Raw genomic sequence first — 23,796 nt, forward strand, 5'->3', positions numbered from 1 at the left:
CATCCTGATGGATTGTAACCATGTGAATTTAATTTGTATAGTTCAGAAGTGTATTTCCATTAAGTTGAGAGAGAAATCCATGCAAATTTAAAAATGGGTATGTAACAGTGGGTATGTGGGTGGGTTGGGCCATTCTTTCGTCTGTTTTTCTTGTGCTACCCCGCAAATGCGGGAGACAGCAATAAAGTATAATAAATATTTTTTTTTTTTTTTTTTGCTTTGTCGCTAAAAAAAAAAATATTTATTATACTTTATTATTTATTATACTTTATTATATATAAAATATATAAATAATTTTGAATAAGTTTATTTTCTTTTTTGTATGATTTTATTTTATGTTTTCTGGTAGTTATCTCCCTACATCATCATCATCAAACTGGTGATCTGGTTACCATTCACTCTGTCTTCTAAGATGGGCAATATTAAAGTCAATATCGTTTCCCTATAACTTTGCTCACTTAATTCTGTTACCATCTTTGTTGCCCTCTTATTGACCTTTTCTAGGTCTTTGTGTTTTGTTAGGTGCTGTGACAAACTAGAGAAGCATATTATAGTCTTGGCCTTATTCAGGTTATGAACAGCTTGCTGAATATGTCTTATCTGTGTAATTGAAAGTCATGCTAATATTTGCTGGTAGATAGATTGTCTTCCTAGCTGTTTTTCTGATGTGGGACTCAGATGACAGGTTAGAGATAATGTTGACTCTCAAGTCCTTCTCACACACATAATCCTGCTGATTGTACTCTGTTCTTGATTTAAGAAGCATCAGCGCAAGAGCTTTCAAACTATGATTGAAGGGTTAAAGGTACAAATTTGAAGCCCATCGTGTATGTGTCCTCGAAGGCTGTCATCTTTTTTGATGGGACTTTGCTAAGGCAGGAAAGACAAGCAGGTGTAATCTGAATACTCATAGGATCTAAATGTCTCATTTAACAATTGCATTAATTGCCATTTCTTATTGCCCTCAGGTTCATGAACAGTTACTGAGTCACTCACGTCAGGAAATCCTTGTGTACAAGCCCATCATCCGTCCTCTGTTACGACTCCTCACATCATGTGGTGGTTGTGTTCCTGTTGAAGTTGAGAAACGGCTTGTTGTGCTTCTCAATCAACTCTGTGTATCACTCATGCATAACCACCATTTACTAGATTTCTTTTTCCAGTTTTCTAGTGACCAAGGTCCAACCAAGTAAGCTGAAGTTTATCAGTTTTTAACTAGATTGTTTTAGCAATGTGTAGGTCTTCACCAGTGTTCTATTTTGTTTGATTTGCTTATGGATGGGTTGGTTAGGGAGGTAAATGCAGGTGTTTTGGAGAGAGGGGCGAGTATGCAGTCTATTAGGAATGAGAGGGCTTGGGAAGTGAGTCATTTGTTGTTCGCTGATGATACAGTGCTGGTGGCCGATTCGGGTGAGAAACTGCAGAAGCTGGTGACCGAGTTTGGTAAAGTGTGTGAAAGAAGAAAGCTGAGAGTAAATGTGAATAAGAGCAAGGTTATTCTGTACAGTAAGGTTGAGGGACAAGTCAGTTGGGAAGTAAGTTTGAATGGTGAAAAACTGGATGAAGTGAAGTGTTTTAGATATTTGTGAGTGGATTTAGCAGCGAATGGAACCATGGAAGCAGAAGTGAGTCACAGGGTGTGGGAGGGGGCGAAAGTTCTGGGAGCATTGAATTATGTGTGGAAGGTGAGAACGTTATCTCGGAAAGCAAAAATGGGTATGTTTGAAGGAATAGTGGTTACAACAATGTTATATGGTTGTGAGGCATGGGTTATACATAGGGTTGTGCTGAGGAGGGTGGATGTGTTGGAAATGAGATGTTTGAGGACAATATGTGATGTGAGTTGGTTTGATCAAGTAAGTAATGAAAGGTTAAGAGAGATGTGTGGTAATAAAAAGAGTGTGGTTGAGAGAGCAGAAGAGGGTGTTTTGAAATGGTTTGGTCACATGGAGAGAATGAGTGAGGAAAGATTGACAAAGAGGATATCTGTGTCAGAGGTGGAGGGAACAAGAAGTGGGAGCCCAAATTAGAGGTGGAAAGATGGAGTGAAAAAGATCTTGAGTGATCGGGGCCTGAACATGCAGGAGGGTGAAAGGTGTGCAAGGAATAGAGTGATTGGAACGATGAGGTATACCGAGGTTGACGTGCTGTCAATGGATTGAACCAGGGCATGTGAAGCGTCTGGGGTAAACCATGGAAAGTTCTGTGGGGCCTTAATGTGGAAAGGGAGCTGTGGTTTCGGTGCATTATTACACGACAGCTAGAGACTGAGTGTAAACGAATGTAGCGTTTGTTGTCTTTTCCTAGCGCTACCTCGTGCACATTAGGTGGGAGGGGGTTGTTATTTCATGTGTGGTGGGGTGGCGATGGGAATGAATAAAGGCAGACAGTATGAATTATGTACATGTGTATATATGTATATGTCTGTGTGTGTATATATATGTATACGTTGAGATGTATAGGTATGTACATTTGTGTGTGGACGTGTATGTATATACATGTGTATGTGGGTGGGTTGGGCCATTCTTTTGTCTGTTTCCTTGCGCTACCTCGCTAACGTGGGAGACAGTGACAAAGTATTATAAATAGATTTTTTTTTTTTTCATACTATTTGCTATTTCCCGCGATAGCGAGGTAGCGTTAAGAACAGAGGACTGGGCCTTTGAGGGAATATCCTCACCTGGACCCCTTCTCTGTTCCTTCTTTTGGAAAATTAGAAGAAAAAAAAAAAAAAGCGAGAGGGGAGGATTTCCAGCCCCCCCATTCCCTTTCCCTTTTAGTCGCCTTCTACGACACGCAGGGAATACGTGGGAAGTATTCTTTCTCCCCTATCCCCAGGGAATAAATAGATAAATAGATAAATATGTTATATATCTTCATTCTATTCGCCATTTCCCCGCGTTAGCGAGGTAGTGTTAAGATTAGAGGACTGGGCCCTTGAGGGAATATCCTCACCTGGCCCCTTTCGTCTGTTTCCTTGCGCTACCTCACTAACATGGGAGACAGTGACAAAGTATTATAAATAGATAAATAAATAAATATGTTATATATCTTTCTTTCATTCTATTCGCCATTTCCCGCGTTAGCGAGGTAGTGTTAAGATTAGAGGACTGGGCCCTTGAGGGAATAACCTCACCTGGCCCCCTTCTCTGTTCCTTCCTTTGGAAAACTAAAAAAAAAAAAAAAAAAAAAAAAGAGGGGAGGATTTCTAGCCCCCTGCTCCCTCCCCTTTTAGTCGCCTTCTACGACATGCAGGGAATACTTTGGAAGTATTCTTTCTCCCCTATCCCCAGGGATATATATATATTTATCATATTTTACTTTGTCGCTGTCTCCTGCATTAGCGAGGTAGCGCAAGGAAACAGATGAAAGAATGGCCCAACCCACCTACATACACATGTATATACATACACACCCACATATGCTTACCTATACAGTTCAACATATACATACATATGCATACATAGACGTATACATATATACACATGTACATATTCATACTTGCTGCTCTCATCCATTCCCGTCACCACCCTGCCACACATGAAATGGCACCCTCCTTCTCCCGCACACACTGGGTAGCACTAGGAAAAGACAACAAATGCCACATTTTTTTACACTCAGTCTCTAGCTGTCATGTGTAATGCACCAAAACCACAGCTCCCTTTCCACATCTAGGCCCCACAAAACTTTCCATGGTTTACCCCAGATGCTTCACATGCCCTGGTTCAATTCATTGACAGCACATAAACCCTGGTATACCTCATTGTTCTAATTCACTCTATTCTTGTATTCGCTATTGATCGTAGAAAGTGTTCAAAAGGGATAGGGATGGGGGTCAAAATCCTTTCCTCCATATTTATCATTTCCTAAAAGTAGAGCAAGAGAAAGCCAGGGGAAGAGTGCCTCTGAGGCTCCTTCATCTATTCATGACACTACCTTGCTCACTCGGGAAAAATGCAAATGCTTGTGAAGAAAGGTAGATAGATATATAAGTATATGAACATATCATTATTGGACTCTGCCTGGTTATGAAGAGTTAACCTTGGCAAGGTTACATCATTGAAGTACAGTTTTGTGGAAGAACTCGCTCCAAAGGAATTCATCCCTTTGTTAGTGAGTGTAGTGCACCTGTGAAGCTGCAGCTACCCTTGGAGAAGGGGTTCTTGGTTTATATATATGTCTGTCTGTACCTGTAATATCCATTCCCTCCTGGAACACCCTCAAGGGGGTGGCCATGGGAAAAGTCTCCATAACTGGTGAACTCCAGTTCTTCCTCTTAGCCTTTATTGCCTCATCCTTAACAGGCCACTGGCAAGGTGCAGTTCTAGTAGTGTTTTCAGATGTTCCTACCTAATGTTCCGACCAACTGTTCTTACCTATTGCGTTTACCTAATTAGTGTTATATTTTAATGATAGAAATGTAATTAGATAAATATTTCAGGTTTATGATCTTCTCTCTCTTGCTGCCATTTGTTCACCGTGAGGGTGGCATTGGACAGCAAGCCAGGGATGCCTTGCTTCTTTGTATGGCACTGTCTGCCTCACACACTTCTGTTGGCCAGTACATTGCTCAGCACTCAAACTTCTGTCCTGTAAGTATCTTATATATTTTGTAAAGATTTTGTTGTTTTATCTTTGAGTTTCAGTTTACAAAAATTACTAATTTCATGCTTGCATAATTTCAGGTGTTAGCAGCAGGTCTTAGCGGCTTATACTCGATGCTGCCACGGTCATTGGCTATAGAGTCCGATGGTTGGCACCGCTTAACTACAGAAGATATAATGGATATTCCACAACTCCAGTTGTTCCTGAATTCTCTGGAGTTTTGCAATGCAGTTGTACAGGTTAGGTTGGCATTGACTATAGATATTCATAGATGTAAGGCTTATAGCACGAGAATGGTTGTAATAGAAACTGAATATTGATTAGCTTAGTTTATATTTGATATTTAATCTAACAATATGTACTGCTAGTCTTGAAGTAAAACTGCCTGAAGCTAGGACATAGGCTACTTTTAGTGGTATAATTTTTGTTTTGTTATGAACAGAAATTTGAAGGAAAATATTTTCTGTTCAGGCCTTCACATGCTCATGAGGACATTGTGTGGAATGATTTGTAATTTGCTTATTTATTTGTATGTATTTATATGGATATTTATTGGTTTACCCAGTGTTATAAGGTAATAGAATTTTTGGGTATTTCTATTATTCCAGGTTGCTCATCCACTTGTGAGGAAGCAGCTTGTGGAGTTCTTGTATCAAGGATTCCTTGTACCTGTTTTGGGTCCAGCACTGCATCAGGTCTGCTTCTCAGGATTAATTTTGCATTCTTTTGGGCTTTGTTAGTGTTGCTTTTTTAAAGTATAGTGAAACCTCACTTTACCTAACTAGAAAATTTAAGGAGTGTACTTGCTATTGCTGACCTTCATTAGATTCTTCTCCTTTAGGAACTGATGGGCATTGACAGAATGGAGATTAGTTGTTCATACACACTACTACTGTTGTGATATTTCATGCTATGGATACCAAGAAAACACACAAAGCTCAGTTGTGCAAAGTGCAGTTCAATGATTTCCAATGCAAATACAGGGTTACGGACTGTCGACCCCAATAGCACACCAAACATTACCTTTAAATTCATCATAAACTCTAAAAAAGTCACAGAGAAATCATGAACATATATCTTCAGTCACAAAAGACTGATAATTATTTTCATCTCAAAAATGAAAGAATTGATGATAGAGCTGGAATTGCTGTATGTCACAAAAATGTAAGAAAATATAGCTAAAGGAGATGTAATTCTTATTACCTCGTGTGCTTTTATTTCTGAACATTCTACCTGTAATTGATGAAATGTTACAGTGAATTGTATCTTTATACATTTTTTCACAATTCTCTTCAGAATGTTCTTACATAATGCCTGAATTAATGAAAATATACATGCAGTACTTAGGAATATGCTGAAATGATATGTACGTATGAAGATAATAGGTAGCAAGTGGTTGACAAAGAGGATATTTGTTAAGTGGAGGGGGACAAGGAGAAGGGAGAGACCAAATTGGAAATGGGAAGATGGAGTGGAAGAGGTTTTGAGTGCTCATAGACTGAACATGCTGGAGGGTATAAGGCTTGCATGGAATAGAGTGAAATGGAGCAATGTGGTACATGGGGCAGCGTGCTGTCAGTGAGGTGAACCAGGGGCTATGAAGTGGCCAGGGGAAACCACGGAAAGGTCTGTGGAGCTTAGTTGGAGATAGGGGGCTTGAGAATGGATGTTAGCAAATGGGGCCATGTCTTTCTCTGTTCCTAGTGCTGCCTCACTAACATGGGAAAGGGCAAACAAGTATAAAAGAAATTAGAAAATTGTTAGAGAAAATAGCTAAAGGAGGTAGGATGTGACAAAACTCATGCTGAAATATACCTTAAGTAGAATTTTTGCCTTCCAAATTGCCTAATTTATGTTACTGAAATAATAGTTGATGTGAAATAAGGAGATTTATAGCCAGATAAAAGGAAATATGATCATTTCATCCTAGTGCTATTATCAGTTTTAGTCCTGATGAACTACACAGTTGCTGTAAGTCCAAGTTATTGAATACAAAAGTAATTTAAAAAGATGAAAAATTTAACAATGAATTTTGTATTGTAGAAGACGTTATCAGTAGCAGAGAAAATGACAACAGTGTACCGAAGAAATACATAATTCCTATAATTACTTTGTTAGGGTGCCATTTATTACTTCCTTTATCCCGCGATGCTGCTGTCAAAACTTGCTTTACATATCTGCTTGTCCTTACAACTATCATTTCAATATGCTCATTACTGTATGAAGGAAACTTTAGAAACATTGCTGCATATTCTGAAGTTCATCATTTCTGTGATTAATTGTGCTATTACCAGCAAAACCAAATGGTTGGGCAGGTGCAATAAGAGGTAATAAAGATAACTTTGGTCTGTCACATAGCATCAGTTGGACTATCCCAGTTGGAGCTTGTAGAACCTTGAAGTATTACCTTTACCTTGTGCCTGTATAGTAATCACTGTTGTATTTATCATTACTTGGCCTACTGAATGTGAAAAAGTAGTGGAAAGGCAGAATTAAAGCAAATGCTTGCACCTCCACAAGAGATGCTTTGCTTTGACTTTGTTTGTTGGACTATCTGATTCGGAGCTTTTCTTCTCAGTAGTTGAGATATTATCTTTATTTGTGTGTCTGCATAGTCATCACTGTCATATTCATCATCACTCAGCATATTAGTGGTGAGAAAATCTGTGTAAAAGCAAGCTAAGATGAAGCAGATGCTTGCATCTCCTCAGAGAGACACCTCACCAGGCTGTCCTTTGCAGGTGTAAATAAGTGTTATATATGAAGAGAAAAGACTTTTACAGTGCTCTTGTCTTGTATCCTGGGAATGATAAAAGATATGTCTGGAATACCATGAGTTATCTCGAGACAGTGATATGTAGAATGTAAGTGATCTGAGTTAACTTGGGTTAATAATTAGTTAAAAGCTAAGCCCAAGGGTATTTGGGACGGAAGGGAAGGGTTGAATGTCAAAATGATAACACAACAATAATTAATTTCATGAAATGAAAGAAATTTGTATAGGCATAATAAAACAACCAAGAAACAAATTGTGTAATCCTCATCTTACCCAGGGAGATATCTTACTAATACACTTCTACCAGAAACTTTTTATTTCTCCTTGAGCAAGTTAAGGAGGTTGTCACTTGCCTTTCGATTATTTTGATATTCATATATGGTTTTTCATTGTACAACAGAAATACTTTTTGTTTTCATTAATTTGATATTAAAGATGATCTCAGTGTTTGGGAGACCAATCTGGTGAGAGCACTAGTAGGAAATTATTGTTTTTTCTGTGATTGGGTACAAAGCTTCTCTGATTTTCTGTCGGATGTAAATCAGGTAATTTGCGTGGCATACAATGTTTTGTCAAAGGTTTGCTGTTTTCCACATTAGTTAGGAAGCGCCATGAAATGAAGAAGGCCTCATTTGCCTTCACCCTTTCTCCTACAGTCATGTGTATTGCACCAAAGAGCAGCCACCTACTTACAACCAGGTCCCACAGATGTTTCCATTGTTTCTCCTTCCTGCTTATGTTCCCTGGTTCAGTCTGTTGACCAATACACTACTATAGTGGTATGTTTGGCTATTTTGGGGCCTCTCTCGTACCAAGGAGAGGACTCTTTACCTAACTCCTGCCTGCCTTTGGTGATATGGTAAACTGTTTTTTCATATTTTTTTGCTTCACAGTTCTCTTCAGAAGTTTGTTACATATTCATGAATTCATTGATTATCCATTCGGTGCATTACACATGACAGCTAGAGAATGAATATATGTGAATGTTGTTGTTTCTTCATCTGTTCTTGGCACTATCTTGCCAATGTGGGAAAGGATAAACAAGTATGAAGAAAATTTATTATACTTATACTTTGTCACTGTCTCCCGTGTTAGCGAGGTAGCGCAAGGAAACAAATGAAAGAAAGGCCCAACCCACCCACATATACATGTATATATATACATGTCCACACATGCACAAATACATACCTATACATCTCAATGTATACATATATATACACACACACAGACATATACATATATACACATTTACATAATTCATAGTCCGCCCTTATTCATTCCTGTTGCCACCCCGTCACACATGAAATGACAGCCCCCTCCCTCCGCATGTGCGCGAGGTAGCGCTAGGAGAAGACAACAAAGGCCCCATTCGCTCACTCTCAGTCTCTAGCTGTTATGTATAATGCACCGAAACCACAGCTCCCTTTCCACATCCAGGCCCCACAAAACTTTCCATGGTTTACCCCAGACGCTTCACATGCCCTGGTTCAATCCATTGACAGCACGTCGACCCCAGTATACCATATCGTTTCAATTCATTCTATTCCTTGCACACCTTTCACCCTCCTGCATGTTTAGGCCCCGATCACTCAAAATCTTTTTCACTCCATCTTTCCACCTCCAATTTGGTCTCCCACTTCTTGTTCCTTCCACCTCTGACACATATATCCTCTTTCTTGTTCCTTCCACCTCTGACACATATATCCTCTTTGTCAATCTCTCCTCTCTCATTCTCTCCATGTGACCAAACCATTTCAAAACACCCTCTTTTGCTCTCTCAACCACCCTCCTTTTATTACCACACATCTCTTACATACCCATTTTTACTTATCAAGATAACGTTCTCGACTTCCACACATTTTTCAACGCTTCCAGAACTTTCGTCCCCCCCCCCACCCTGTGACTCACTTCTGATTCCATGATTCCATCCGCTGCCAAATCCACTCTGAGATATCTAAAACACTTCACATTCTCCAGTTTTTCTCCATTCAAACTTACCTCCCAATTGACTTGTCCTTCAACACTACTGTACCTAATAAACTTGCTCTTATTCACATTTACTCTCAGCTTTCTTCCTTCACACACTTTACCAAACTTAGTCACCAGCTTCTGCAGTTTCTCACCCGAATCAGCCACCAGCACTGTATCATCAGCGAGCAACAATTGACTCACTTCCCAAGCTCTCTCATCCACATTAGACTGCATACTTGCCCCTCTTTCCAAAAGTCTTGCATTCATCTCCCTAACAACTCCATCCATAAACAAATTAAACAACCATGGAGACATCACGCACCCCTGCCACAAACCAACATTCGCTGAGAACCAATCACTTTCCTCTCTTCCTACACGTACACATGCCTTACATCCTTGATAAAAAATTTTTACTGCTTCTAACATCTCTATCAACTCTATCATATGCCTTCTCAAGATCCATAAATGCTACATACAAATCCATTTGCTTTTCTAAGTATTTCTCACATACATTCTTCAAAGCAAACACCTGATCCACACATCCTCTACCACTTCTGAAACCACACTGCTCTTCCCCAATCTGATGCTCTATACATGCCTTCACCCTCTCAATCAATACCCTCCCATATAATTTACCAGGAATACTCAACAAACTTATACGTCTGTAATTTGAGCACTCACTTTTATCGCCTTTGCCTTTGTACAATGGCACTATGCAAGCATTCCGCCAATCCTCAGGCACCTCACCATGAGTCATACATATATTAAATAACCTTACCAACCAGTCAACAATACAGTCACCCCCTCTTTTAATAAATTCCACTGCAGTACCATCCAAGCCCACTGCCTTACTGGCTTTCATCTTCCCCAAAGCATTTACTACCTCTTCTCTGTTTACCAAATCATTTTCCCTAACCCTCTCACTTTGCACACCACCTCAACCAAAACACCCTATATCTGCCACTCTTACATCAAACACATTCAACAAACCTTCAAAATACTCACTTCATCTCCTTCTCACATCACTACTACTTGTTATCGCCTCCCCATTAGCCCCCTTCACTGATGTTCCCATTTGTTCCCTTGTCTTACGCACTTTATTCACCTCCTTCCAAAGCATCTTTTTATTCTCCCTAAGATTTAATGATACTCTCTCACCCCAACTCTCATTTGCCCTCTTTTTCACCTCTTGCACCTTTCTCTTGACCTCCTGCCTCTTTCTTTTATACATCTCCTAGTCATTTGCGTTATTTCCCTGAAGAAAATATATTCAGAAAAATGTTGGAGAAAATAGATTATATGAGTGGAAGTCTTACCGAGCATTAGTTATATTGGTTTAAGTGATTCAACACACAATCATCATAAAGATATCATTGATTGTATTTTTCATGTATACTTTCGTTACATTCTTCTTCTGTAGGTAATGCATAAATTGGTAATCAGTTGCATATTCAGAGAAAAATATGAGAAAATAAACAAAATAATAGGTGTTACCAAGCATTAGCATCAGTTTCAGTTTGAAGTATTCTACACATAATTGATGAAATTATACAGTGTGTTGTATTTCACATGTGAATATCATATTTTTAGCAGAGGAGTAAAACAGGTCGGTTGGAGCATGAGTTTGAATGGTGAGAACCAGGCCAAAATGGAGTGTTTTATATACTTAGAAACGGACATGGTAGCAGATGGAACCATGGGAGCTGAAGTAAGATGTAGCATTGGTGAAGGGGCAGACATCTTAGGTGCATCAGGAAGTGTGTTGAAAGAAAGGTCTCGGTCATTCATAGCAAAAGTGATGGAATATTGGTCCTGCCCATCTTGTATGGATGTGAGGTGCTGCCTTAAGGAAGAGGGTGGATGTGGTGGAAATTAGATGCTGGAAAACAGTATGTTGTGTGAGGAGAGTTGGTAGAGTAACAAATGGTAGGATGAGATATATGTTATTGAATGAAGAGTATGGTTGAGAAAGCTGAAGAAGTGTTGTTGGAATGGTTTAGATATATGGAAGGGATGAGTTAGGAAAGGTTGAATGCTTAAGGGAGTACATGTGTCAGAAGTGGAGGGAAGGAGAGAAGGGAGACCAAGGATGATTTGAAAGATGCTTTGAGTGATTGGGACCAGAACTTGGAAGAAAATGTGTGTTATACTTGAGATAGAGGGAATGGTAGTGGATGATTTGCTGTCATTGGGCTGAACCAGGGTATATGAAGTGGTCAAGTGAAACTGTGGAAAGGTCTGTGGGATAGCTCTGTAGATGGGGGCTTTGTGTGTCAGTGCACCACAAAGGTCAGCTAGAGATTGGATGTGAGCAAATGAGGCCTTTCTGCATTCTGTTCCTAGTGTTCCCTCTCTGCTTGGAAAACAGCAAGCAAGTTTGGAAATATAAGATTGTTAAAAAGATTTCAAGAGTGATTATAGTATTAGTTACAAATATAGTTGAGAGATAAGACTTAATCCCTTTACATCTCCACATGGATATTTATGTGAGCTGAGTGATGCCTCTAAATGGATATTTATGCATTGATAATCATACTTTGATTTCAATGCTGTACATCAAACCAGTGTACCTAGGTGACTGAAGTGGCAGTGTGCATTAATTTCTCCCTACAGTTGGTCCTCCTTCAGCCACATTGATGAGAGCACATTTATTTGGGTTTTCTAGGAAGGAACTTAAATGGCTGCTGACGAGTGTAAGAGGATTAGGAGATAAGCCTCAATTATTTTATGGACACTGACACTTTCAGCATCAAAAGTTAACCTGGATGAGATGGAGAAATTTTGCAGCAAAAGTGGAGGCAGTGTTGCCAGCGTTTGCCAGACCTTGAAAACACTACATCTGAGTAGTGTTGCTGATAATTTAACAAACTTTTATAGTTTTGTTGTTATGAAAAAAATTATCAGTGACTGACCATGATAATTGGTGATTAATATTTTGGTGTAGGGAAAACAAACAATAAAATGTGCAGTTGCAACTCATCACTCAGGCCCTTCTCTTATACTTTTTAGTGCATTGTGCTGAAATGTCTACAAAACATCTGCAAGTTAATCCAGTGAAAGTAGTGGATGGAAAATATATATCAAGTGATTTTTCTTCATTTTGTGTGAATATCTTTGAACTGTAAGGTCAAAAAAAAATCAAAGCAACTTGAATTATGAATATTGGGAAGGATAACTTAGTCGGCCATTAACTTTGAACAGATGAAATTGAAATTAGAGACTCAAAGTCCTTGAGGCATGCAAGAGGTTTATTTGTTATAGGAAAAGCACAAACTGAATTACAAAATGGTAGAGATCATTGTTAGAAATGTGAAAAGAAAAGACAGAGCTGTTAGTAAGATAGAATTTGAGTTAAGGAGATACTGGAATAGGGAATGGGGATAGATGCTAATGTGAGAAAGTAAAGACAGCCAAGGAATTTTTACCAGAGTGAGAATCACTCATTCCAGAATTATAAAGTGAGGTTTTACTATACATTCCAAATGTAATATGTCATGGATTTAGAGGAAAGTTTTACATTTGCTGTAGATTGTACTGTCAGTTATTTTACTTCTTGTTAAAGATGTGTTAATAGATTAATGTTTCTGCTTAGATTCCCACATCCAGTTCAATTGATTAAACTACTTTATATCAGAATTATTAAAGTGTCTCTGATATATCTTTGCAATGCTTAATTGCCAAACAGGGTCAGTGTGGGATGATAGTTATATTAAAAGAAATTTTCTGGCTTTTCTTCCTTGATCATACTAGTACTGGTAGTATTGTTTTTCATATTTTCTTTTGCATCTTTTGTGTTTGGGGTTTGTGTGGATCATGTGATTGGGCCTATCTCTTATTTGCTTTCTTGGACCTTTACATGACTTGGTACCAACTGTTGGCGCTCACAGGGTGATGCAGTCAATGGGGATGTTCAAGCACACAACACTCCTGTTTTTCTGGTCAGTATAGTCTGGCTTCTGGTTTGCACAACCTTTCTTGTATAAAGCAAGATTTTTCTGAAGGTAGTAGTTGGTAGGCAGCCAACGACCAGGGAGGTATATTACCAGTACTACCCGTCTGGGTATCAAGAGGGTTAGCGACATCTGCTTAGTGAGCCAGCACTTTAGTGGTTGTCAAGTTGCCCTCCTCTGACCCAGGTAGCTGTCTTTTCTTTCTGCCTCACTAACATGTGGACTACTGGCGTTCTGTCCACAGCATACAATCTCTCCTTGTCACATGTAACACTTGACAACACTTGTCTCACACCTCATTATTCATAACTAGATTTTCCTGCAGTGTGCAATATGTGCTAACCCTGCCTTTTGGCAAAATGGTAGGAGCAGTAGGTAGAAGTAGTAGGTAGGAACGTTTAGGCAGGATTATTAGTTAGAAACAGTAGATACAAATAGTATGTAGGAGCATTAGGAAGTAGTAGTCATGAGGAATATTAGGTAGGAGCCTCTTCAGGCACGGCAAGATTTTTTTGTGTTATAGCAGCTTGTTGAGTAGTACCATTGCTCTCATTTTTTCTAGGTGGAAAAGATTGAAGAACTGGTACAAAACTGTTGAACTTTTAATGAAACTTAATCTACAAAAGTTATTGTTATGTGTCAATCTTTTAAGGACCATTACCTCAAACAGCCACCAGGTAGCACTGCCTACATTTTTGCTTCAGGTCTTGCCATACCCCCAAATCCAATTTTTGCCCTTTCACTATATCCATACATATATATTGTGCATGTTTATTTCAGGAAAATGATTGCCTGCATCTTTGGCTATATGAAGGAAATTTTTCAGTGCATATGAGATCAGGCATGGAATTAATACTGTTTTAGAGTTACCCTCAACCAGTGGCCTGTTAAGAGTGAGGACCAAAAGGCAAAGAAACAGCACTGGATTTCAATAGTTATGGAGACTCTATTGCTGTGGCTACCCCCTTGAGGGAGTTCCAGGTGGGAACAGGCATCAGAGATATAGATAGATAGATGACTGAGAGGCATTTGGATGATTTTTGCAGGGAAAAAATGCAATTGAGTGGGAGATGTGTAAAAGAAAGACACAGGAGGTCAAGAGAAAGGTGCAAGAGGTGAAAAAGAAGGCAAGTGAGAGTTGGGGTGAGAGAGTATCATTAAATTTTAGGGAGAATAAAAAGATGTTCTGGAAGGAGGTAAATAAAGTGCGTAAGACAAGGGAGCAAATGGGAACTTCAGTGAAGGGCGCAAATGGGGAGGTGATAACAAGTTGTGGTGATGTGAGAAGGAGATGGAATGAGTATTTTGAAGGTTTGTTGAATGTGTTTGGTGATAGAGTGGCAGATATAGGGTGTTTTGGTCGAGGTGGTGTGCAAAGTGAGAGGGTTAGGGAAAATGATTTGGTAAACAGAGAAGAGGTAGTAAAAGCTTTGCGGAAGATGAAAGCCGGCAAGGCAGCAGGTTTGGATGGTATTGCAGTGGAATTTATTAAAAAAGGGGGTGACTATTATTGACTGGTTGGTAAGGTTATTTAATGTATGTATGACTCATGGTGAGGTGCCTGAGGATTGGCGGAATGTGTGCATAGTGCCATTGTACAAAGGCAAAGGGGATAAGAGTGAGTGCTCAAATTACAGAGGTATAAGTTTGTTGAGTATTCCTGGTAAATTATATGGGAGGGTATTGATTGAGAGGGTGAAGGCATGTACAGAGCATCAGATTGGGGAAGAGCAGTGTGGTTTCAGAAGTGGTAGAGAATGTGTGGATCAGGTGTTTGTTTTGAAGAATGTATGTGAGAAATACTTAGAAAAGCAAATGGATTTGTATGTAGCATTTATGGATCTGGAGAAGGCATATGATAGAGTTGATAGAGATGCTCTGTGGAAGGTATTAAGAATATATGGTGTGGGAGGCAAGTTGTTAGAAGCAGTGAAAAGTTTTTATCGAGGATGTAAGGCATGTGTACGTGTAGGAAGAGAGGAAAGTGATTGGTTCTCAGTGAATGTAGGTTTGCGGCAGGGGTGTGTGATGTCTCCATGGTTGTTTAATTTGTTTATGAATGGGGTTGTTAGGGAGGTGAATGCAAGAGTTTTGGAAAGAGGGGCAAGTATGAAGTCTGTTGTAGATGAGAGAGCTTGGGAAGTGAGTCAGTTGTTGTTCGCTGATGATACAGCGCTGGTGGCTGATTCATGTGAGAAACTGCAGAAGCTGGTGACTGAGTTTGGTAAAGTGTGTGAAAGAAGAAAGTTAAGAGTAAATGTGAATAAGAGCAAGGTTATTAGGTACAGTAGGGTTGAGGGTCAAGTCAATTGGGAGGTAAGTTTGAATGGAGAAAAACTGGAGGAAGTAAAGTGTTTTAGATATCTGGGAGTGGATCTGGCAGCGGATGGAACCATGGAAGCGGAAGTGGATCATAGGGTGGGGGAGGGGGCGAAAATCCTGGGAGCCTTTAAGAATGTGTGGAAGTCGAGAACATTATCTCGGAAAGCAAAAATGGGTATGTTTGAAGGAATAGTGGTTCCAACAATGTTGTATGGTTGCGAGGCGTGGGCTATGGATAGAGTTGTGCACAGGAGGATGGATGTGCTGGAAATGAGATGTTTGAGGACAATGTGTGGTGTGAGGTGGTTTGATCGAGTAAGTAACGTAAGGGTAAGAGAGATGTGTGGAAATAAAAAGAGCGTGGTTGAGAGAGCAGAAGAGGGTGTTTTGAAATGGTTTGGGCACATGGAGAGAATGAGTGAGGAAAGATTGACCAAGAGGATATATGTGTCGGAGGTGGAGGGAATGAGGAGAAGTGGGAGACCAAATTGGAGGTGGAAGGATGGAGTGAAAAAGATTTTGTGTGATCGGGGCCTGAACATGCAGGAGGGTGAAAGGAGGGCAAGGAATAGAGTGAACTGGATAGATGTGGTATACCGGGGTTGACGTGCTGTCAGTGGATTGAATCAGGGCATGTGAAGCGTCTGGGGTAAACCATGGAAAGCTGTGTAGGTATGTATATTTGCGTGTGTGGACGTATGTATATACATGTGTATGGGGGTGGGTTGGGCCATTTCTTTCGTCTGTTTCCTTGCGCTACCTCACAAACGCGGGAGACAGCGACAAAAAAAAAAAGAAAAGAAAATAGATGACTGATACTTGCATCTTCGGATTATTTGGTGGATGGCTAATTGTTTGCTCAAGTGCCAAGTAATTAAGAGTGCACATAATGAAATTACCACTAATTGTGGGTTCATTCAGATACAATAGACCTCAGCTCTTATGGACTTTATTTTATCAGAATTTGGCATTTAATGGAACTTTTGGACCCCAGCAAACTAAGTTTGTGATCTTATAGACATATCCATAAAAGTTCGTAATATTGCAAATTTTGTCTGGTAAGCTAAGGACCCATCAAAATGAGGTTGGAATGTAACAGAACAGTCTGTTAATTCTTGACTTTGGTCTGGGTCGCTAGGCATCTGGTAAACAGAAGACAGCTAGTTGCACATCGCTTTGTTGCATATATTCTTTATTTTACTGACTTGCAATGTTCTCTACACCACACATACACATAGTTTTATACTGATGTGCAGTAATGTGATGGTGCAGTATTCTATTTTGTGCCTTTGCATATAGAAAGACAGTTTACATAGAAATTGTAAGATGAAACAAAGCATAACTTGGTCACTGCCCACCAATCTGAGTTTAGTACCCACTTGGTCAACAAATGAAAAAACTTTGTGCCCATGTTCTTAGGCATTTGAAGTGATATTGTTTTTTGTGTGTAAGTGGCCAATCTTTTTTTTACTGAATCATGGCAGCTGAAAGTGCTGTCTCAGACTGATGGCAGTGATGAAGCTGTGTTTTGTTTTCTCTTGAAATTTCTATTTAAATTGTCATCTTAGATCTAAAGGAACAAAAGATAATATTGCACCATTTGATTATTGTAAATCAGTGTAAATCTATGTGCATGTATTGAGAGAGAACATTGTAAATTAATGAAATAAAGAAGAAATGTACTAAGTTGATATGCAACAGGCTGTCACATGTTCTTGTGATGCCTGGCATCCTAACAGAGCTCAAGAATCAACAAACAATTTAGGTACCTGTGAATGGACAAGGCAGTAGATGGAACCATGGCTGCTGAAGTGAGCTGTAGGTTGGGGAAAGCGGGCATAGGTCATGGGCACTTTGAAGAATGTGTAGAAAAAGAGGGCAAAGGTGAGAATGTTTCATGGTATACTAGTCCTGCTGTGTTGCATGGATGTGAGATGTTGGCTTTAGATGAGGAAGCATGGAAAAGGGTGAATGTAATGGAATTGAAATGTATAAGGACATTATGTGGCATGAAGAGGGTTCATTGAGAAAGAAATGATAGGGTAAGAGACAGTTGTGGTAATAAGAAGAATGGGTTGAGAAAGCCAAAGAGGATGTACTGAAATGGTTATATTTGTTAGAAGAGAAGGGGGAACTGAATAGGAGATGGAATGATGAAACAAAAAACTTTGAGTGTTTAGAGCCTAAACATGGTGGAATTGTAAGGCAATGTGGGATAAGGTGAATTTGAGTGATGTGGTAAGCAGGTGGTAATACGCTGTCTGTGGATTGAATCAGGGTATATGAAAATATCAGGATAAACTTAAGAAAGGTCTGTGGAGCCAGATTGTTGGTATAGGGATGTGATTTTGGTGCATTATACATGACAGGCAGAGAGTTAGAGTGAGTGAATAAGGCTTCCTTGCTAACACAGGAAAGATTGAACAAGCATGAAAAAAGATGATTGATAAAATCTTCATTTTGGTAAAAAAGAATTCCACTTTTCACCAAAAGTATACCAATTTCTTGGCTCAGCTGAATGCGGATGGTTGGGTGCTATGACAGGACCTTCAGTAGATGAGCAGTGCATGCAGTTTGGAACCATAAAAAAGTTAAAAGACAAATGTACCGACTTTACCCTTGGCAGATGAACTGATTTGTTCTAATCATAACAGCCTAGAATCATACTGCTTTTATAGGTTATTCTATGAAATAAGGTTATATTGAGGAGTTGCTTTGAAAATTTTTTCTTTCAGTACATCAGTTGTAGTTATCCCAGATTCATTGGTATTAGCTTTTGGTATTTTATTATCTGTTTTGGCCAGTGAGGTGAATATTAGAATTATGATATATTAATGACAAGAATTTTAGGGACTGGTTATATCTTTTGTTGTCTTTTCCTGGCGCTACCTCACGCACATGAGGGGGGAGGGGGTTGTTATTTCATGTGTGGCGGGGTGGCAATGGGAATGAATAAAGGCAGACAGTATGAATTATGTACATGTGTATATATGTATATGTCTGTGTGTGGATATATATGTATACATTGAGATATATAGGTATTTATATGTGTGTGTGTGGACATGTAAGTATATACATGTGTGTGTGGATGGGTTGGGCCATTCTTTCGTCTGTTTCCTTGCGCTACCTCGCTAACGCGGGAGACAGCAACAAAGCAAAATAGAAATAGAATAGGTTATATCTTTTATTATTTTGTGTTACAGGTTATCTTAATGTTTTCCTTAGAACATAACTACAAGAAGTCGGCACATGCACCATGATTGTCTTCTTTATGCCCGGTTCTGATGGGGAAATATGAAATATGAAGTTTGAAAAGAATATTGCTCTGAACTGGTAACTAGGTAATGGATTTATGTGGAGAGATTGATATTACTTCTGCTCAGAGTAGGTTAATATGTTCATAAAGAAAAGAGAAAGAAAATTTTGTTCAAGTTGAACAGTTTCCTTTCCTTTTGCAGAAGCTTCTTGTAAACTTAAGTTCAGACTTCCTCTGGTAGAGAAAATATTTTGAAAAAAAAAAAAGATTCTGTTTAATTGTGTGACCATGCCTTCCTTTCATCCCACTTAACTATTCAAGGTAATCTAACCAACCCCAGCATTACAGTAAAGGTCTATACTGGAGCAGGAATATAGGTGGTGCTTCCTTGTTGTGGTTTAGGGAAATCAGCCTTATGACATGTAATTTATCAAACGGTGAGTTTGTGCATGACCAGTTGTATATGTTAAATTCTTCAGATTTTTGCTTTTATTTCAGCTTTCCATGAAGTGCTCAGCTTGTTAGCCTGAGGACAGGTAAAGGAGCAGTAGTAGTAGTCAACATTCTGTTAATGAATTGCTTTCATTCATTTTTAACAGAGGCGCTTGTTCTATATTTTACCATTTTAGAGTATTGCAGTTATCATGAATGTTTTTGTATTAGATTTGACACATTTTTATGTTATGAAAGCAAAGTTTAGGTATTTATTAGCAGTATGTAAATATGAGTCTTTCTTCTCATTCACACTTGTTCGCTGTTTCCCTCATTGGCGAGATACTGCCAGGATCAGGTGAAGAAAAGACCTCTCACTCACATCCATCTTCTACCTATCATGTGTAATGCTCTGAAACCACAGCCCCCTTATCCAAAATCAGGCCTTCACAAACATTTCCATGGTTTTCCTGAGCTGCTTCATATTCCTTGGTGCAGTCCATTGAGAGCACATCACCTTTAATGTAATACCACATTGCTCGAATTCACTTTCTTGTGCACATCTTTCTCCCTTCTGCATGTTTAGTCCCTGAGCACTCAAAGACTTTTTCACAATCCTTCATTCTCCAAGTTGGTCTACCCCTTCTCTTTGTTCCCTTCACTTCTGACACACAGTCTCTTTGCCAACCTATTTTCACTCACTTTTCTCTATATGTCCTAACTATTTAAACACACCATCTTCAACTCTCTCAACCATACTATTCTTATTACTGCATGTCTCTCTCTCCATTATTACTCACTTGATCAACTCACTCCACATATTGTTCTCTTATTTCATTTCCATCACATTCACCCTTCTCCATACATTCTCATCAGTTCCTTATGCCCTGCATCCATACATCATTTGGACTACTAATAGCTTCAGACTTACCTATTTTTGCTTTCCCAGATAGCAACCACTCTTCCACACATTCCTCAATGCTTTCAGAACCCTACCCTCTAACCACCCTGTTACTCACCTATGATGCTTTTTTAACTTACTGATATCTAAATCACTCCACTTCTTCCAAGTTTATCCATTGAGACTAGCGCCTCAACTACTCTGATACCTGGTTAGCACTACCCTTTAGAGCCCTGCTTCATTATAGCACTTCATTGTAGCTCTAATTTTACTAGAAAAAAATTATGGAAATCCATATAAGAAGTCAAAAGTCACTATTCCAAACACTCACAATAAGCTGAAAGCAGCTTTTTTTTTTTTATCCACGCTTGGCAAGTCAAAGCACTGTATATACATAAGCTCACATCCAGTCAACATTGAGTGCTCTCCCCTGTTAGTACAATACAGAGAAGCCAGTAGACACATCACTTCCTAACCACTTACCAGAATCTCTCACCAACAACACCATCACCTCTATCATCACCAGTTCCTCTTATTACCATCATGTAAATCATAATTTCAGTGATGCAGAGGTGGATTAGCTTCAGCCAGAGCAGAGACGCATGATATCCACTGCCTCCCGCCTCCTTTCTACCCACCCACTGTGTCTTACCAACATGCTGCCTTTCATTATTCTACTACAATCATCACTCTTCATTGAATGATTCATTCATGATACAATATTGTACACTATTTATTTTTTTATTTATTAACCAGTAAAGATATGTCACTGTAATAATCTGTGTTTATTGATACCTATAACCCTCATATTGAATATTGTGTGTATCTCATAAGTAAAAAGTAATGTCATCCGCTAAGCATCTCCATATATGCATTGGTATAATGACCCCATTGAGAGCTGTTTTCTTAGGGCTCCATTTTCCCGGAACGTATCCTGAACACCAGTAGTGGTATTAGTGTAACCTCTCTCTCTGCACTGCTAAGCCTAATAACCTTGATTTTTTTTCAAATTTACTCTCAACTTTCTCTTTTCATACACTCCCACATTCAGTCATCATCTTTTGAAGTTTCTCACTCATATCTGCCACCAGTGCTGTCATCAGCAAACAACTACTGATTTACTTCCCAGACCCCTCTTATCCCTACAGACTGCATACTTACCCCTCTCTCCAAGATCCTTGTATTTACCTCCCTCACCACCCTGTCCATAAACATTAAAAAGCCACCACCCCATCCATAAACAGTTTAAACAGCCATGTGACAACAGACACCCTTCCCACTGACCAGCTGTCACCTGGAACCACTCATTCTCTCTTCCTGTTCAAACACATGCCTTACACTCTTGACAAAACCTTGTAACTGCTCCTAGTAGCTTTCTTCCCACACCAGATATATATAAGAACTTTCATATGGCATCTATATCAACTTTTTTACATGGTTTCTCCAGAATTGTAAATGTCATGTACACATTCTCCAAAGCAAGCACCTGATCCATACATCAATTACCACTCCCGAAGCCACACTGGTCCTGCTTAATATGATGCACCGTGCAAGCCTTCACCCTCATAATCACCTTTATCCCAAACAACTTACTCGGTACAATCAACACTTATACCTCTGTAATTCAAATGCTCATCTTTGTACCCCCTTGCCTTTATGCATTAGCACTATACATGCATTCTGCCAGTCCTCAGGCACCTCACCATGATCAGTACATATAATGAAAATTCTAATGAAACAGTCAGCCATACTGTCACCCACTTTCATTTGAAATTCAACTTGAGTCCCTTCCACTCCAACCTCCTTGTCATATTTCATACAATGCACGGGTTTAACCACCACTTCTCTCTTCATCAAACGACTTGCTATAACTCTCTTCCTTTGTATGCCATACTATCCAACCCTACATCTGCCACCCTGTCATCAAACCCATTCAGCAGTCCTTCAATATACTTGCTCCATCTCTTCACCTCATCACTGCCTGTTATCACCAATCCATTTACCCTTTCCCCAATGTTATCACTTACCCTTGTTTTTTCACGCTACTACCATCCCTACAAAACATCTTTTTATTCTCCTTGAAGTTGGCTGATGCTCACTCACCTCATCTTTCACTTGCCATCTTTTTCAACCCCTGCACCTTCCTCTTGGCCACCCACCACTTTCTCTTGTACATCTCCAATCACTTGCACTCTTTCCCTGTAAGTAAGGCCCATACGTCTCTCTTCTTTACCACTTGCTACTTGAATTCTTCATCTTACCTCACTTCCCTTTCTCACCTGCCTACCCTCCACCTTCTGCATACCATACATCGTTTTTCAAGCCCTGCACCTTCCTCTTGACCACAGGACCACTCACCACTTTCTCTTGTACATCTCCAGTCACTTGCACTCTTTCCCTGTAAGGAAAGCTCATACATCTCTCGTTTCTTTTCCACTAGCTACTTGACTTCTTCATCTTGCCACCCACTACCCTTTCCCACCTGCCTACCTCCTACCTTCTGCATACTACACATCTTTTTCACCCCTGCACATTCCTCTTGACCACCCACTACTTTCTCTTGTACATCTCCAATCACTTGCACTCTTTCCCTGTAAAACCTATAAATCTCTCTTTTCTTTTTCATGAGCTACATAACTTCATCTTGCCACCCACTGCCCTTTCTCACCCGCTTACCTTCCACCTCCGTACCACACACTTCTCTCACACATGCCAGCACTGTTTCCGTAGTCTCTTATTCGTCACTCACTATCCTAACGTCATTTACTCCTCCCTTTTGCCATTCTTCTCACAATCTCTGCAGATAAATCTTGAGACACTTAGTTCATAATTCAATTGAGCCCCTGTGCCATTTTTTGTACTCCATATAGATTTAGGTATGACTTTTTGTAACAGGTATTCCTAATCATTTATCCTTTCTCAGCACATAACTCCTCAAGCTGTTCACCATTTCCATTCACATCACTGAATACCCCATGCTGCGTTTATACCCTCAACTGCCACATAACTCACACAATCAAGTCACCCAACACTAATACCTGATCTCATGCTTCAAAACTAGTAACACACAATCTCAACTGCTCTGAAAATACTTGTCTCTTCTTCACCCTTTTTGTGGCCAGGTGCAATAAGCACTAATGATCATCTGCCTGGTGTAATCCCCTTTCATTTTTACCCACATCAGTCTGGAACACACTTCTTTACAATCTTCATTCATATTCTCAAAAATCCTCCATCAGCAAAAACGCTACTCATTCCTTACATCTCACCCTCCTCCTCACACTAATCCTTAACTTTCTCCCAAGACTTTCCCAGACCACTCTTTCCCCTTACCCTTGAGCTTTTTTTCAGTCACATCTAGAATATCCAGGTTCCTCTCAAACATATTATGTATCTCACTTTTTCTTCTTATCTTGATGACACTCAAACACATTGAGACACCTAAACCTTAGCTTTTGAGGAGAATGAATATTCCTTACTTGGCTCATTTATTTCAATCATTTAGTAATGTAAATGCAAGTGACCCCTATTAGTCACCGTCTGTGACCTGTGTAGTTCTAGAGGCCACTGTCAGTGAGAGCAA

At 39.5% G+C, this 23,796-nt stretch overlaps 1 protein-coding gene across 4 annotated transcripts in view; it reads left to right on the plus strand.

Moving 5' to 3' along the window:
* The window catches only part of LOC139766005 (FHF complex subunit HOOK-interacting protein 1B-like), a 61,234-nt gene that overhangs the window by 10,718 nt on the left and 26,720 nt on the right, over positions 1-23,796 (plus strand). For 2 of the 4 annotated variants that reach the window (XM_071694057.1, XM_071694055.1), the window contains exons 4-8: positions 969-1,189; positions 4,442-4,592; positions 4,686-4,844; positions 5,214-5,300; positions 13,240-13,290. In XM_071694057.1, the coding sequence (XP_071550158.1) occupies positions 969-1,189; positions 4,442-4,592; positions 4,686-4,844; positions 5,214-5,300; positions 13,240-13,290 (669 nt within the window). The remainder of the gene's footprint in view (positions 1-968; positions 1,190-4,441; positions 4,593-4,685; positions 4,845-5,213; positions 5,301-13,239; positions 13,291-23,796) is intronic. The other 2 variants (XM_071694058.1, XM_071694056.1) reach the window with 1 other exon arrangement.

Source organism: Panulirus ornatus, chromosome 56, assembly GCF_036320965.1.
Source record: "Panulirus ornatus isolate Po-2019 chromosome 56, ASM3632096v1, whole genome shotgun sequence".
NCBI lineage: Eukaryota > Metazoa > Arthropoda > Malacostraca > Decapoda > Palinuridae > Panulirus > Panulirus ornatus.